Below are 16859 nucleotides of genomic sequence, written 5' to 3' on the forward strand. Positions count from 1 at the left end.
ATACAGCATTCTTATGATTTGAAATTACTGCTTTGTGCTCTCTAATTTAAAGTCATTTATTCCTGTGATGGCAAAGCTGAATTTTCATCAGCCATTGCTCCAGTTTTCAGCGTTAAATATGATTTTATCAATGGTAACACGTTGTTTTAGTGTTGTGCTGCTTAATGTTTTGTGTGGAAACTTTGAAACTTTAAGATTAGATTGAAATCTTCTGTAATACAGATGCTTTTGTCTGTCATGCCTGATCAAGTCAATGCATCCTTGTAAAAAAAAAATCTTATATGCTGATTCATTAAAATATAGTAAATTCAAAAAATCTTACTGGCCCCAAACTTATGAACAGCCATGTATAAAACCAACCTGATAAACAGACACACAGCAACACTCAAATACATGTATGTAGAGCTTTATTTTTCTATACAGATTATTGTGCCAATGACACATGGTATGAATCTATATACAAATGTTTCTCAAAAGTACAGTTTCACTAATGCCACAAGATACAGTAATATAAAATGATTAGTGATAGCAAAACCCACCTTAAAAATGCACCATAACTGCTTTATTCTTGAGCTGTGCATCTCCTAGCGCTGGTATGCTGTGCAACTGACATCAAACTGTTTATCACTAGACAATCTGAGTCAAACCCAGCAGGAAATCTGTGATTAATAGTTGCCATTCCTAACCAGATCTTGAAAATAATGATTGGTTAAATTTATATGAAACAAGTGATTAATCGATTTGTGTTATCGTATCTGTGTTTACCCAATGACAGAGGCTGTTTGCATAAAAAGCCAATGTTGTTTCACGCTGAGCTGCTAAACTTTATTTGCTCTCCTTGCCCCCGTAGCTCCAAGTGGGATTAGCCAGCTGCAGAATGTGCAGTGCATGTGCTGTACTGGCTTGTAGATTGTATACTGCATTTTACCTTTCCATACACTCTAGGAACACTGCATATGATACAAAATAATTATTTGACTCTGTAAAAAGAAGATTAAAGGCATTTCAACCAGATCGCACTTTCATTTCCTTATTGTGATTGAGTCATTATACAATGCATTTATATACAAATATATTCCATTCAACAAATTGAACTGCATGCATGATAAGACAGAGATGTTAAAAATCACAAACAGCAAATAAAAGAGAAAAAAAGTTGTTTTTTGTTAAATTCTCTAAAGTTTTTTTTATGTATATATATTATGTGGGAAAACTCATTTCAATTAAACTGGAATGATCCTCACGAGACTAATCTATTACCCACACTACATTGCTACTAAAGTGGTGGTTGATTCTAATTTTATATGCAAATGAGACTCTGAAAACACAAACATTTTAGCAGATGTCAACAGATGTATTAAAACCAAGACAAGACTTTACTGTGGCATTCAAAGTGTTTTCATGTTAAATTCACAGCGCTATTTCTCATTCCAGCATTTCCCGTAACTTTAAACAAGCACAGTGTTGTGATGACCTTGTTGTAGGGAATAGACATCTGAACATGTGGTATTGATTTTTAGCTGCATACCTCCAGTTCTGATTGGAATTTACGGGAATCAGGACAAGTTCATCTATGTATTATGTTAGTGACAAAACATTTGCTTTTTAATGCAGCATGTCTATAAAATTTTAATTAAGTGCTTAGTTGTGTTTTGTTGCCAATACAAAATTCTTTAAAGTGCAAATGGTCAATTCTCAAATCTCTTTTACAAATAATTGAGCTTATTTGGTCCATTTAGAGACTCGGGGAGGCTCATCCTTCCTAGTTAATCCAAGGCAAACACAGACCGTTGCCCTCAGACATTAGTGATCTCTATGCTTGAGTAACCGTGCATGGGACTGCCCTTGGTCCTCTGCAGGATCTTGATGTGATCTTCTCTGGGTGGTGATCCACAGCTGCCTTGAAAAGTCAAGTCTCTCCCAACAGTGACCAGTGGATTGAATCTCAAAGGGCTCTGAGAAACGACAGAAAGGTTATTTATGCTTTTACAGATCATTAACAATAACAGTTAGGTGCACAAAGTCCACCATTTGTCTTGATTTTGTTTTGTGCTAATAACAAGACAACTCATACCTTGCCAACTTTTTGCCTGGGAGAAAATCCTTCCTCAGTTTTGCGGCAGTTTGAGACAGGAGAATGTGTAGGAGTCCCCTCTTTCCTGTAGTCCTGAGCCTGGTTAGTTCTGTACAGAAATCATCGAATCATTTTTAAATGGGACAAAACTTGTAGCAACTTTAACAAATCTACATTTGCATAAATATAAATATTAAATAATTTAATATTTTATTATTACACAAAAATTCAACATCTTTGTTTTGCATAAAAAGACCAAACTTAAAACTGTGATGTTCAAAAGCAAATATTCTTTGTTGACTAACAGCGCATACATTGTGTCCCAAAAGTGAAACCATCTACCTTCAAACAATTCAGATTGTTATATGCTGCTAGACTATAAAATAGTCCTTATGACTATACTGAAATGAAGCTTCACACACCTTGCGGGGTTGAGAAGCACCTTCATTTCCTCGTATAGATGACGATGGATCATGTGTTTATTGCTGGGGATGTCTAGAGCCTTGGCCATGGTGTCTGCACTGAAGGTCGGATCTAGAACCATCACTGCACCGTGGATGCCACTGTTCTGAAGGCTGTCAGCATACTCCTGCATAAAAGACAATTATTTGAACAGGTTGGACATTTTATCAGATATATTTATAAAATTATACATTGTTAAAATTAGTTTAAGTATCCAAATATGAATTGAGAACTCTGATTTTACTCAGACACTTTGCCATCTCAGGAATAAATGACATTGAATTGTTATAATATTTATCTGAAATATTTTTGAACTAATAAATGCTACCTTTGTTACCTTTAGAGACCTCTTTCAAAAACACTACAAATCTTACTGACCCCAAATTTTGAATGGTAGTGGACGTTTTATGAACTTTGTATTACCTTAAGATCAATGTCTCTGATCCATTTAATGACACGGTGGCTGGTCCAGACCACCGGATCCAGATCTCGATTTTCACACAGAGCACGACGTGCCTGTATAGTCTGCAGAGAAGTTATGATACTTTACAATATCGCCAAAAACACTTTATATTTTTAGAGTGTGACAGTAAATACAGAAATGATTGCCTCTTTGTCAAAGTTGAGCATTTGCAGAAGCTGAATGGCTGACAGAATGCTGGAAACATGGAACTTGTTGGTGACGTTAAAGATGGTCTCCAGGTCTCTCCGTGTGATAGAGTTCAGTACTCTGCCATCCACCAACTGGTTGTGGAAGACCTGTGAGTATTGAGGAAGCCCCACATCGCCCAGCCAGGTCTTAGACACCCAGTGATGATCCATATCAGCAGCTTTGGAAAGTCTGAGGGACACAGATGTAACACAAAATCAGTGCCAATGCAGTCAGTCTAATGTGTGCCACCTGTGTGCTTGTGCGTAAGTGTGGCCGCTCACCCCCGTCCATTCTCTGCTTCTCTGTAATCCTCAATAGCTAGACGAAGCTTCCTGCGGTGCATTGGGCTGTTGATGCCCAAACCCAGCTCCAGATCGTCATCTGTCAACCCCAGCAACACCTGCAACAAGAAGCAGCTGTTCATCAACCACAGTCCAGTAAATGTTGCAAGGTTCAGCTGAGTAATCAATAACTAGGTTACTAGGTTAGCATCGGGAGTAAATATTTGTTGTACTAATTAGCAGCCACAGAACTGAAAATGCTATCTTAGAATGTCACTTAATCAAGGAGAAGTTTATAAATGGCTTGTTAGTTGTATTTAGACACTACAGGTAAATCACTACAGATTAATAACAGAAAATTAAGACAATTGTTTTGTATTATACGTTTTCTGAAATGTTGTTTAAATATGCAAATAATGCATTATCTAAATAAATTGGCACTGATTTGCATACATTTACAGAAGAGAAATCTGAACACTGGGTAATATGTTTTATTGTCTTCTGTCCAATCTGACAATTGAGCATGTTTTTCATGTGGTGCTTTGCTTTAAAAAAGGGCTGAAATTAAAGGCACAAAAAACAAGGTAAGAATAGGCAAAAAAACAAAACAGCATTTACCTTTCCACTCTTGACATTCTCTGAACAGGCACGCATGTACATGGGCATTGCCATGACAACCTCCAGCCAGGCCTGCACAGTGACCGCCTTCCACAGAGACATTGGCTTGCTGTGCGTAAGCTCCGCCTGCTGTAGCCGCTCCAGCTGCTCCTCGCCATCTGATAGGCTGGGATGGTTCTGGCTGGAGAGGCTGTCTGAGTCTGGATTGGTCAGGAGGGGCAGGAATAGGAGTGGGGGCAAGTTTAAGGGGTTCAGAAGGGTTGAGAGCAAAACAAAATTGCCTTATCCATTCTGCACATGAAAGCTTGTTTATTGCTGTCAGGAAAAGGACCCACCTCCATATCTTCCTGTTTCATTTCACTATTTCCAGCTTTTAAAATGCTCCTTAAATGAATAATTGCTTTCAAGCAAGAACCAGCGGATGTGATAAGGCCTTATCTATCCTCATATAACCCAGACACCCTCTGAAACAAAACCACTTCCACATTTACTACCTCAGACTTTCACAACAAAACCTCATGAGCCTCACTCCCTTACTGTGTGAAGCTAACACTGAATTTGCTTGCTTTTTATGAAAATCTTCTAACTAGACCATTTTACAGCATTGTTTTCTATCACAGTCCTTTTTTGTGATGCATAGTGCATTGGCTACACTGTAAGAACAGGGTTTAAGTACAAATTGTAGTAGATTAAGTATGTTTTACAATACTGCAATCTCTTTGTTATTATTAGTGAGTTTTACTAGCAAACTATGTGGTTAAGCTGAAAATCATAAACATACATTTTAGTGTAGACGTTACCTGAAATATATGTGACCCTGGACCACAAAAACAGTCTTAAGTTGAATGGGTATATTTTTAGCAATAGCAAAAAAAAAAAAAAAAACATTGTATGGGTCAAAATAATAGATTTTTCTTTTATGCCAAAAATCATTAGGATTTTAAGTAAAGATCATGTTTCATGAAGATATTTTGTAAATTTCCTACCGTAAATATATCAAAACTTAATTTTTGATTAGTAATATACATAACTAAGTATTCATCTGGACAACGTAAAAAGGCGATTTTCTCAGTATTCAGATTTTCAAATAGTTGTATTTCGACCAAATATTGTCAGATCCTAATAAACCATACATCAATGGAAATCTTTTTTATTCAGCTTTCAGATAATGTATAAATCTTGTTTTGTGGTCCAGTGTCACATATTGTAATTTATTATATTTTACACATTCCATTAAGCCACACCTAAGTGACCGGATTTTACGAAATTTGCATAATCCACTCCTGTAGTTTCATGTTTATACCAGCAGGTGGCGCCCAATAAACTAGCTAATGCTGTTACAGGGACGCAACTTGACTTTCAGTCGAATCTGTATGAATTAGATGTATAGCGAATTATTTAGATTATTTGGTGTCTAATATAGCTCTCCTAAGGTTACAAGTGTGTCCTGGCAGGTATAAAACAAGATTGAAGTCACCCTGAGGGTTCAGATTTATTCATCCTTCTCTTTAGGCTTCATCAGATTTTAACTAACTGAAAAAATGACCTCTAAAAAACTCATTATCTGATGGGCATCAAGGCAGAGGACACCTTTTTCAAATCTTTAGAGGAAATAGGTACTCGTCTAAGCAAAGACTGAGCCTTGACCTTGTTCAAGACATCTGAGAGCATCCGCTGGCTTTATGGAAAAATGGATTTTAATGGAGATCTCAGTCTGTTTCCATTTCAAGTAATGAGAAGGAAAAACCCAATCGCTCTGAATTTACTGTAGCGATGCTCTCCAGTGTCCTTCACGAAAACCCTCATCAAGAAGACTTACATAATGTACCTTTTATGATATATAACTATATACTCTTCAATAAATGTGTAGCATTTTTAAATAGACCTTTATACTAAATGAAATCAACATCAGTTGGTCATGAGATGATGTTTCGGGTAGAGGTGCACATGACCGTGCTCATGTTTTGGATAAGGGTGTACATGATAGACTCGTTCCAGTTGACATATCCATATGAGTTATGAATGTATGTAGTGAGTTTGGGGCATTCTCATCCACTGAGGTCAGACAATGTTAGGACACGTGTTAACACAAATGGCGGGTAATTACAAATGAAGAGTAGAGCGGGGTCACCCCAAACCATGGCAACCCCTGAACAAGAGGGTTAAGAGGAAACCATTACATGACAACTCGCACACAAACATACACACAGGGTCAAGAAGAAAGGCACATGAATGTTGGGTTATGTGTTTTTATTTTAAAATAAGTTTTATTTTAATAGATTTTTTTTCTCTTTAAATCTTCAGAATGTTAAAACCTCCTCAACAAGTCTGTAAATTCAAAGAGTCTGGTTTCATTGCAAGGTCCACTTTTCTAATCTTTAAATAAAGTTCTTTAATAGACTTAATCTTATATCTGACATAATCTACTTTACAAACCTTACAACACAAACTCATTAAAATGACATGGAACTGAACTTCAGTTCAGTTTAATAAAAAAAAAAAAAAAAAAATCAGTGCCACCAAGATGCAAAGGAAAGCTTGAAACGGAAAGAAACATGTGATATGTCATGACATCATTGGGTTTAACATTAATGGAAAATAATGTTATGGAAGCAGGATATATTATGAATTCTTACAGACAATCTGTTTGCACACTTGAGAAAGCAGGGGAAAAAATATTTCTATGTATTTTCTTATGTACTGCAAGCTGCACTATAACCCTTTGGCACTTTACTGATGTAGGCTATAGTCCAGATTTGTGTGTAAATAATCTACAGTACATGGAAACAAACTTTACCGGTATCACTTCAAAACCTAGCATAATTACTTATACGTTATAAAATATGTGGTTTTTATAATTGGAAAAAGTCTAATAAATAATGCTACATGTCTTTTAGCAAAAAGGGGCAGTCACATTGGACCACGCAAAAATAAAATCAAACAAGGCCTGTTTGAGACATACTGTAATTTCAGTCCAATTATAACTGAATTACTCCGTTATCATTCATAATTGAACCAAAACTGCCTAAAATATTATTTCATTCCAGACAATACAGTATAGATTTAGAGAGGTTTTCAATTCACATTTGTCAAGATTTATAAAATCCTTGGTGCGGCCTTGCAAGAAGACATAATACATAATAAATTATTTGCTTTCAAATGATCGTTATCCTGGTTTGGCATCAGTCTGAATGTAACTCTGTAGAAGTAAACCTGTTAAAGTGGGGTCACATTTACCATAGCTTGACGTGATTTTGTGGGGGAGATTAAGTAATTTCCAATAGGAATCTGTTTGTCAGGGGTTTTGCGTGAGGGTAAAAATTGGTCACGCAAATTTAACATGTTGCCCTAAAAGCAAAGCTTGGTCTCACAGTGACTTCATTCACCTCTCCAGTATTGATGATGGCCATCGGAACTCTTTTTTTTCCCGCGAAATCTCGCCAATGTGACCCCACCTTTATGCAGATGTGCCTCGGAGATTAGATTACTGAGGTGAACAGCTAAGGCAAATATTTAGAAAACCATCATATCTGGATGTACCCTATAACTTTAAACATTAAAAGTGTGCTCAATTTTTTTTTTGGTAATGTTGCATTGGTGGCCCTCTAGTGGCGTGGGTGCCACATCACACATTGTTTACAGGCTGTCATGTAGAAATGTCATTTTCAGCCAGAATAGTGTTAAGTTTAGTGATAATAGGTATAGTAGATTACCTAAATGAGCGATAGTAGCCGGTCCCCTTACGGTGACCTGCTCCATGTACAGTTAAATATCTGCTATAAGGCTCACATCTCATGTGACCATGTCATGTAAACATTTTTGTCTCATCTCTTTTTTTTTTCCAAATGTTTTTGATTAGGGCAAAAATGACTGAGTGCTATGGTGTATAATGACTGGAGCTTTGGGGTCATGGTAGTAGCGGTCATGAAAAATAAGCATTCCACATGAAGACATCAGCAAACACAAGGTGCACAAGAGTTCCTATTTACAAACGCTCAGCAGTAATTCAAGTTTCCAGTTTATAAAAAAAGAGACATATTACCACAAATAAAGCATAATAACAGCATAAACATATTCACACGCCAATGATCCCATGTATATATTTATATGAATGTAAACATATGTACATATGCATACATATATAAATATATATTTCATTTACATAGATGTTTTTAAGTGTCGTTATGTACATTTCAAGGAGGCAGCAGTTCTTCCTCTTTCCTGTATTTTTCATGGGGAATACATTTGAAGGCACACACAAATGCTTACACACGCTCACACACACACACACACACACACACACGCACATGCACACGTTAACTCATACAAATCCAGGCTTACGTTCCACATACACACATCTAAACGCTCACACAATAGCACTATCACCAGTCAGCATCCTCCTCTATATAGTAATCAGGGGTGGAAGTACCATCAAACAGGCCCGGATCCAAGGACTTGCGTTGCGATTTTCCCCGGGCAAACACTCGAGAAAGTGAGCCGAGACTCATCTTCTCCTTCTTCTTCTTACGCTTCTGGTCCTCGAGGTCCTCCATGGACTGAGGCAAGAACAAGAAAAGGCAGAAACAGAGACAGCCAGAGAGGAAGGAGAAGAGAGAATAGAAAAGTAATGGTGGACATATGGGGGCAGGTCAGTTATGTGGTTTCATCAAGAATCTCAGGAATATCTGCACTCCCTCATCAGCACCTCTTCAGGGGTCCACACACTCCAAATATGCTTTATTTGCAATCTCTCATCCTGGATTATGGGATTTTACACTCACAATCATTTAAAAACATGCTACATACAGTTGTTCCAATTACATTTTTGGTTTGGCAACATTTATGATACCACTGTTGTGAGATTTCATTGTTGACTTTTTTGTTGAACACTTTTGTAGATTTTGGTGTTTCTATAGCTGCCCAGGGTTGTTAACAAGATGCCACCAGTTATTTTGCTGGTCTTGGCTGATTTAAGATGGTCTTCCAGCCTGAGCAGTTGAAAAGTATACCCAAAATTCCTCTAAAACCAGTCAAAAGACCACAAAAACCAGTCTGGAAGACCGGTCACGATCTGCAAACCAGCATAGGACTTTTGTTTTTCTCTTCTAACACATATGAAGAGCCCATATTTACTATTATAAAACAGATAGTGTGTCCTTGATGATGATTGGTCACAACATCTGACCAATCCACTGTCAGTTGTGCCAAAAGACCTGTCCTTTAGCAATGACTATAGAAAAGCCCCTTGTGCCTCATGATGTAAGATCGTTCTATTACAACATTTTAGTGCAAAAAAACATAAAAAAAAGTCTCAAATTAAAGGTAAAAAAAATTAAAGTTATTTAAAATAGTTTTCACTAATTGAAATAGAGCTGATTAAAATATAAACATTGGATTGAAATTTTTAAACTTAAAACACTTAAGCAGAAATTTTGTTCTGGATACTAACTGAAATAAGTTGAAGTACTAAAAATACAAAAACTAAAAATGAAAACCAAATATATTTTTATATATATATTTAATAGTATATAAATTAACATATTTAATACTTAATTCACATGGCAAATGTTCAGGCTTGTGGAGCACAGCTAGTTCTCACAGACACAAATTCTCTCTTTTGGTTTATCTGCATTAACTTCCATCAAGACAAAACTGGCCCCTGAAGCCATGCTAATGAGCAGCGCAGGGACTGAATATTTGAGAAGAGTGAAGGTGGAGATAAAAACAAGTTGGGAAGGCTGATTACTTGGTCGGGGGTGCCAGGCAGCTCTTACATTGCAGAGGGAGTGAGTCCTGTGGCGGGGCGAGTTGATGTCGCTCGGGGTGGATGAGCGGTCCCCGTCGGCAGCCGAGGCGTCAGAGATGATGGAGGGCTGACGGGAGTGACAGGGGCTGATCCTCAAAGCAGCTGTGGTGGCAGGAGACGGGTGTGTGAGTGGGCTAAAAGAAGACAATTGGTGTATCTGAGCATGTGGTTGTGTAGACGTGTACCTTGCCTGTCCGCGGGGTGTGAATGGTACAAGGTCTGTTGACTCTGTCTGATTGCTGCAGTGAGGGGAAGGTCTGCTTGCATCACCCACTCCTGACTGCCATTCACCACCGGCTCCGATGGCATTGCCAGAGAGTGACGCTTTGGCACGTCTTTAGTGAGGGTGGCCAGAGACTGCTTTGCCTGTGGTACAAAAACACCACACACACAAACACACCGTACTGCAGGTGTAATCACAAGAACCATATAAAATTGGGTGAAAATTGATTTGATATTTAAATGTAATAAAAAAAACCTGTTAAATTACAAATGATGACATGTATAGGTTATTGATATTTTAAATTAATATTTTATAATGTATTTTCTATTCATTCAAGAATCATCAAAATATTCATCAGCACAGCTATTTTCTAGATTGATAATAAAAAGTAATGTTTCTTCAGCTGATAATTCAGCTTTGCCATCACAGGAATACATTACAGTTTGAAAGTGATGTGACCTACAGCCAAGTATGGTGACCCATACTCAGAATTCGTGCTCTGCTTTTAACCCATCCAAAGTGCACATACACAGCAGTGAACACACACAAACCGTGAACACACACCCGGAGCAGTGGGCAGCCATTTATGCTGCGGCGCCCGGGGAGCAGTTGGGGGTTCGATGCCTTGCTCAAGTGCACCTATGTCGTGGTATTGAAGGTGGAGAGTGAACTGTACATGCACTCCCCCCACCCACAAATCCTGCCAGCCCGGGACTCGAACTCACAACCTTTCGATTGCGAGTCCGACTCTCTAACCATTAGGCCACGACTTCCCCAATGTATTCAAATGTATTCAAATAAAATAGTATTTCACAATATTAGTGTTTTTACAGTATTTTTTAATCAAATAAATGCAGTCTTGGTGAGCATAAGAGACCTCTCTCGAACAAATTAAGAGATCTTCATTTTTATTATATATAAATTATATACATGAATATATTATTGTAAGTACTGTTAAATATCTCCTAATATTGCAACATTTAATATTACAAAACCAAAACTTTGATTAATTACAGGTTTATTTGGAAAAAGAAAGAAATGTTCAATGTGAACTCAGATGTTGGATGCCCTTGTATATCAATAAAGTTGACGTTTTTTACTATCTTTCAGTATCTAGATGTTTAAGCCCTCAGATCGCTCGGGGTGAAAAACAGTGGATTTCAAAATCTCAGTGGGAGTGAAATCATTAGTACGCTTGAGATAGTGTGTACTAGTGGGGCACAACAGATTACGCAGACGAAGTGAGTAATGATGCTATTACTGCACTGTTGACAGCCATGTGCCTCTTCATGGGGATTTTTGTGTGACTGCACGAGTCCATACGGCTGTTTACACATCATACTGCCAATCCAGCAAAATGTACAATTGCACAATGTAGTTGGGGTTCCGTGATCCATCTACGGATCTTAAACTGATGAATTTAGAGTCTGCAGTCTGAGCCACTGAGACGTTTTTTGAGAGCCTCAAATGATAAGAGATGCAAACCGCCAATAGAGAATGAGTTGAGACTGCTCAGGTGAGGTGTACGCGTTTATGACACTGTGGGAAGTGAAAGTGTACGTCTGTAAGAGAGACAGATGAAGAGAGATGCTATCTCACCATGGTGAGCTCTGCCTCCAGCTCTTTGATTCTGTTCTCCTTCATGTCTATCTGGGAGCGCAGGACGCTGGCTTGTTCTGTGGCCTCTTTGGTCTGCCTGCGCAAGTCCCATTTCTCTCTCTCCAGCATGTCCTTCTCTTTAGCCAGAGCCTTGACCGCATCCTCACTCTCCTGTAGGGACAGGACACGGTCAGCGTCACTCCGTTATACATGAGTAACAGTCATACATGCTCAAGAAACTGACGATCCATACTGTTGCAAATACAACTAAATGCATTCTGCAAAAAAAAAGATATTGATAAAAATCTTCTTACGGATCTTCAGTTAAACAAGTGATAAAAGCAACAAAAATTAAGTCTGTGGTGCTACCCAAAATATCTGATGAAAAATATTTAGGTTTCCTCAATCAAGATAAAATCATTGCTTTTTCATTACTTTTAATTAAGAGTGACACTTCTGACAAAAGATCATATCAGCCAGTGCTAAATTAATTGTTCTTTGTAAATCTACAATGATCTAGTGTAATCCTGAATGAAAATATTAAATAATAATTATAGCAGGGGTTTAATGGTTTAAGGTTTAATGATGGATTGACAGATTTCATCTATTAAAGATTGTCAGAAGATGTGTATATAGTGTCAGTGGTGAATTGAATGCACTGGTAATGCATGTCACCTTTCTGTGCTGGTCATAGTTTCTGATGAAGTCTCGGAGCTGCTCTTCTCGGCTCTCCAGTGTGGTGTACAGCTGCTGCATCTGGTTCACCAGGTCAGCTTTTTCTGCCTTCAATCGCTTCCGATCACCCTTCATAGCTACACACAAACATGCACAATCAGATTCATAAATGCAGTAATAATATTCTCTTTTTGCACATCTTACAAGTATGGAACAATCTCAGTATTTCCTAGATCATAACATTTATCTTTCATAATTTTTGCAGTGTGAATACAACACAAATACAGGCTTTGTGCCCTTAAATGACATGCATCTGCAGTTTGTCCTCTGACCCCTATCTGTCAGAAAAGAGCTGTAGAAATATAAAATGATGGATTTACCCTGTCTGTGTGTGTGTGTGTGTGTGTGCGCGCGCGCGTGTGTACAAAAAATATAATTATTTATTGTTGGATTTATGTCTTTTGTTGTTTTATTATCACTATCATAAATAAAAACAGTTTGTAGTTAAAAATAGTGCAGTGCACTGCTCAAGACAGCCTCCAGGGGGCACCAAGCTCTACTAAAAACATCCCACACGGAAAACAGACATTTGTGTTGATTGTTATAAATTAATTAACAGTAAACACAAAATGCAAATTTAGTTTCAAGGTTTTAATTTGAGAGGAGTGTGAAGTGTAACACCTCATAACAATTTAATATCTTTTATTAACATTTCATTTCAGAGTGCCTGTTCTCTTACAGCTTAGACTAAGTAAATCATTTATTTTACTTGAGGCAACGGTCTCTTTCCCCCTCAAACTGAAGAAGGCTCCCCATTCCACAGTTAAACCTGTTTTTCCACAATCATTCGAGAGCGCTGACATTCATGAGCACATGTGCACCCTGCCACCCATCACTTCTCCCTCTCTAACCCATCTTCTTTTTACTCCACATGAGCCAAATCAGGTATAGTTTGCTAAAAACGCAGTCTGTGCTTGACTTATTCTGTCATGTCTTATTCACTCCTGTTTAAGTACTACAGGTGTTACATTCCAGACTAAATGACAAGTGTCAAGTAACACAGTTGACCTAGTGTGAAGTGTGCCAAACTGAGTACAAGGTGTTCAATGTACAGGAGATCTCTTTTAGAAGTGTTGAAGAAACATTAGATAATATTTTAATGTGATTCCTTTTAGATACTTTGTTGAACACTCATATTTGAGACATGTAAAAACTAAAATATGATATTGTGGCTTGCTGTAGATATTGACAGCTGCTTTTCTGTTAATGTAACTAGCCTCGAGTCGAGACACAAAAGAGTTAACTGTTTGACTGGCTGAAGTTATCTGTTAAAGATATTTATTTAAAAACATTAATATAAGAATGTCAGCACATAAATATTAAACAAAATAACACTTATTTTTAAGACAGCACCAACGCGTTTCAGGTGAAACATTTTACAAAAGGAGATTAAATGTTGACTTTCTTCTCAGATTGTTTTCCAGAGAAAAATGCAGGTTATCTCGATTACTAGGACGTCTAGGGTGTCATCTCGTGTCTTAAACAGTGCTTAGTATTGTCATGAGGATAACCAAAAGTCTGGGATGATTTTAATATGAACATAATCAATATGATTTCCACCGAGTAAATTATTTGTGTAATGCTAGCTGCATTCCACTGAACTCTTTAGTTTTAATGTATTTCAACAATCCTTCAGAAATCATATGCTTAATAATAATAAGAGAATTAAGCTATATATAAATATTTTCTTTTGATAATCTTAAAGCATCCCTGCTGAATAAAAAATAAACAGAGTGCTCCCAACTTTTGAGCGCATATAAATTAATCACCACTTTACAACTAAAACAAAATAGTTGCCATGACACTTTTATATGTCAGCAGCACTTGAGTTTACTGCTGTCATAAAGCACATTTCAAAAACCCTCCCTTCACACTTCATTCTGAACGCTCAAACTGCAGGAGCGTACAGATAAGACACACTTCTGAACGAATGATGTTATATATCCAAACCCAACTCTTTCTTCCAGTGCTTATGTCCTCTGTTTATACAAGTCTCTCAAATACACTAAAAGAGCATTACACACCAGATAAAAGATAAGATAAGCCACACACACATTAAAGTATCTGGTGACACGTAGAAAAGGGATCTATTATGCTCTCAGCTGAAATACATGCCTCACACATACTTGAAAGTTCTCTTTTGATGGCATTTCTTTCATTTTCATGCGTCTCATTTTTAAACCATCCCCATCAAACAACATCAGTAATATAGCTTTATACTATGCTTTATACAGAAATATATATAAAAAAACATACTATGTAATTTTATAATCATACATGATATTATTATTAGTTTATAAATTGTAATATGGGTGATTATTGTAAGATTTATTAAATACATATTACATTTTCTATTAGGGCTGGACGATTAATTGAAAAGTTATCGAAACAAATAAAACAAGCCCGACTGCTATTCAAAACTAGACCAAAACTACCCAAGTGCATTTTTTCCCCGGTGTTTTCCCTGCTGTCTAAATCATGCTGAGGGAGATCGCTTTAATAAAAAATTAAATAAAATAAAATAGAAAAAATAAAATAAAAATGCGGCAGCAGCCCAGATTGGCAACCCTGACTTTCCCCTTAAAAACATACTACAATGTGTGTGTAGTCACATGACTCTGTCCAGGCAGCAGCATGGAAGCAACATAGAACTGCTTTTTACATATTTTTAATAGGAAAATATCCTTTTTACATTCAAAGTTTTTGATTTCAAGAAATGTGTGCTTTGATTTCTATTGTTCAAAATATTAAATTCCTCCAATTATTTTAAAAATCACAAAAGATTAGAAATGCACACTTCCATTAGAAAAAATATCCCATCTTTAATAGCTTAGCATAATAGAAGCAAATAGAATAATCATTCATTCATTTTAATCAAGGTAATATGTTCAGTTATTTTGGATTTTTAGGTCAGATCATCCAGCCCTGTTTCCTATCTTTCTTTTTTTTCTTTCTTTCTTTCTTTCTTTCTTTCTTTCTTTCTGTAAAAATATTTGGTGCTGTAATGATGCTCTATGTACCATTTTTAAAGACAATTAAATTTTTACACTTCACTGATTTGTATTTAATTGCAACTTGCTACTTGCAACTTGAGTCTATGTAATTGTAACTAGGAAATTTTTTTGTAAATAAAGCTTTTGTAAATTCTTTCTTTCTTTCTTGTAAACTAGTCAACCTCACTTATCGACTAGTTAGACATACTGTAGTTGGAAAGCCCACCGTGACCCATCTCTATTACTGAAACAATGATTTTGAGTAAACTGGGGCGGTATTGGTGTGTCTAGGGAGAGTGAAACGCTTCAACAGCACACAGGGGGGATTTCTCTGGTAATCCTGCAATGTTGGCTTTGTGATTGGGGTTCAGACCTTGTAAGGCCTCCTTGGCACGTTCCAGCTCCTGCTCCTTCTCCCCCAGCTGCACCTTGAGCTCGGCGGCAGAGAGCGTGTCAGCCGAGCAGCCGCCGTGCGAGTCCTCCAGGTCTTTACTCAACATGTCCTTCATCTGCCTGAGGAGGTGCACCTCCTCCTGCAACTGAGCCACCTCCTCCCTCAGCAACACTGCAGGAGAAATCCAGAGAGACCGAGATAAAGAAATCACTTAGTAACAAGTAGCTCTCAGTAAGTCTTCTGTTTTGATGCTACATATTATTTTTTCCATGTGGCCAGAGGAAACAGCATAATTATGACAAACAAAGTGTGGCTGTTTAGATACTTCATTTTTTTATTTCTCACTCTTAAACAATGCTATCTTTCATCCCTTTTTAATCACAGAGAAGCAGATCACATAATAAAAAAAGCAGCATTCCGATCTGGAGGGGGTGAGAGACAATTTCTATGCCATTTTCAAGGCTCTTTCATAGTGTCAAGGGAGTTAGAGAACAGACACATTAGGAATGAGAGCGAAACCACAGCAACAAGAGTGGGACACAGACCCACTTAAAGCAAAACAGCGGTAATTGGCAATATATCAACAAAAACACAAGCAAAACTGTTAAAGCATTGAGAGACGGGAGGCTGAGAGGACAAAAATGTTCCAGAGCCTTTTTTAATGAGCGGAAGAGTGTTGCCTACTTTGCTTTGAATGACAATCAAAAAAAAAAAAGCCCATATCTCAACCCTGCACAGAGAGTGCCTATAAACCAGAGCAAAGCTGATTGAAGGACTTTCAAAAGCTCATGTGGCGACTTTCTGTTGTCAACATTTCAAGTCTTGTCCCTCTAATGTGGCGGAAATTCACAGAACATCATCGAGTCGTGAAAGTAAACCAAATTAGCCGAGCTGCCAGTCAGGTGCGCTCTGGCTCTGCTGATATACACTCAGTGAGTGAGTAAATTAAACAGAGGCCTTCGTTCAGTGTACTCTGCATTACCAGTCAACAGCTGCGGCATCAATCTTTTTCAAGAGAAACA

General features: G+C 37.4%; 1 protein-coding gene across 8 annotated transcripts in view; it reads right to left on the reverse strand.

Annotated features, from left to right (window-relative positions):
* Positions 1 to 390: 390 nt before the first annotated feature.
* Positions 391 to 16859, reverse strand: part of kaznb (kazrin, periplakin interacting protein b) — a 153768-nt gene continuing 137299 nt past the window's right edge. For 5 of the 8 annotated variants that reach the window (XM_059537165.1, XM_059537163.1, XM_059537164.1 and 2 more), the window contains 13 exons: positions 15817 to 16008; positions 12391 to 12527; positions 11716 to 11886; positions 10079 to 10259; positions 9862 to 9995; positions 8517 to 8643; positions 4088 to 4287; positions 3470 to 3588; positions 3146 to 3377; positions 2960 to 3061; positions 2497 to 2663; positions 2075 to 2183; positions 391 to 1955 (listed from right to left, as the gene is read on the reverse strand). In XM_059537165.1, coding sequence (XP_059393148.1) covers positions 1797 to 1955; positions 2075 to 2183; positions 2497 to 2663; positions 2960 to 3061; positions 3146 to 3377; positions 3470 to 3588; positions 4088 to 4287; positions 8517 to 8643; positions 9862 to 9995; positions 10079 to 10259; positions 11716 to 11886; positions 12391 to 12527; positions 15817 to 16008 — 2030 coding nt within the window. In that variant the 3' untranslated portion in view covers positions 391 to 1796. Of the gene's footprint in view, positions 1956 to 2074; positions 2184 to 2496; positions 2664 to 2959; positions 3062 to 3145; positions 3378 to 3469; positions 3589 to 4087; positions 4288 to 7968; positions 8644 to 9833; positions 9996 to 10078; positions 10260 to 11715; positions 11887 to 12390; positions 12528 to 15816; positions 16009 to 16859 lie in introns of those variants that run through there. The other 3 variants (XR_009427361.1, XM_059537168.1, XM_059537169.1) reach the window with 3 other exon arrangements.

Source organism: Carassius carassius, chromosome 44 (assembly GCF_963082965.1).
Source record: "Carassius carassius chromosome 44, fCarCar2.1, whole genome shotgun sequence".
NCBI lineage: Eukaryota > Metazoa > Chordata > Actinopteri > Cypriniformes > Cyprinidae > Carassius > Carassius carassius.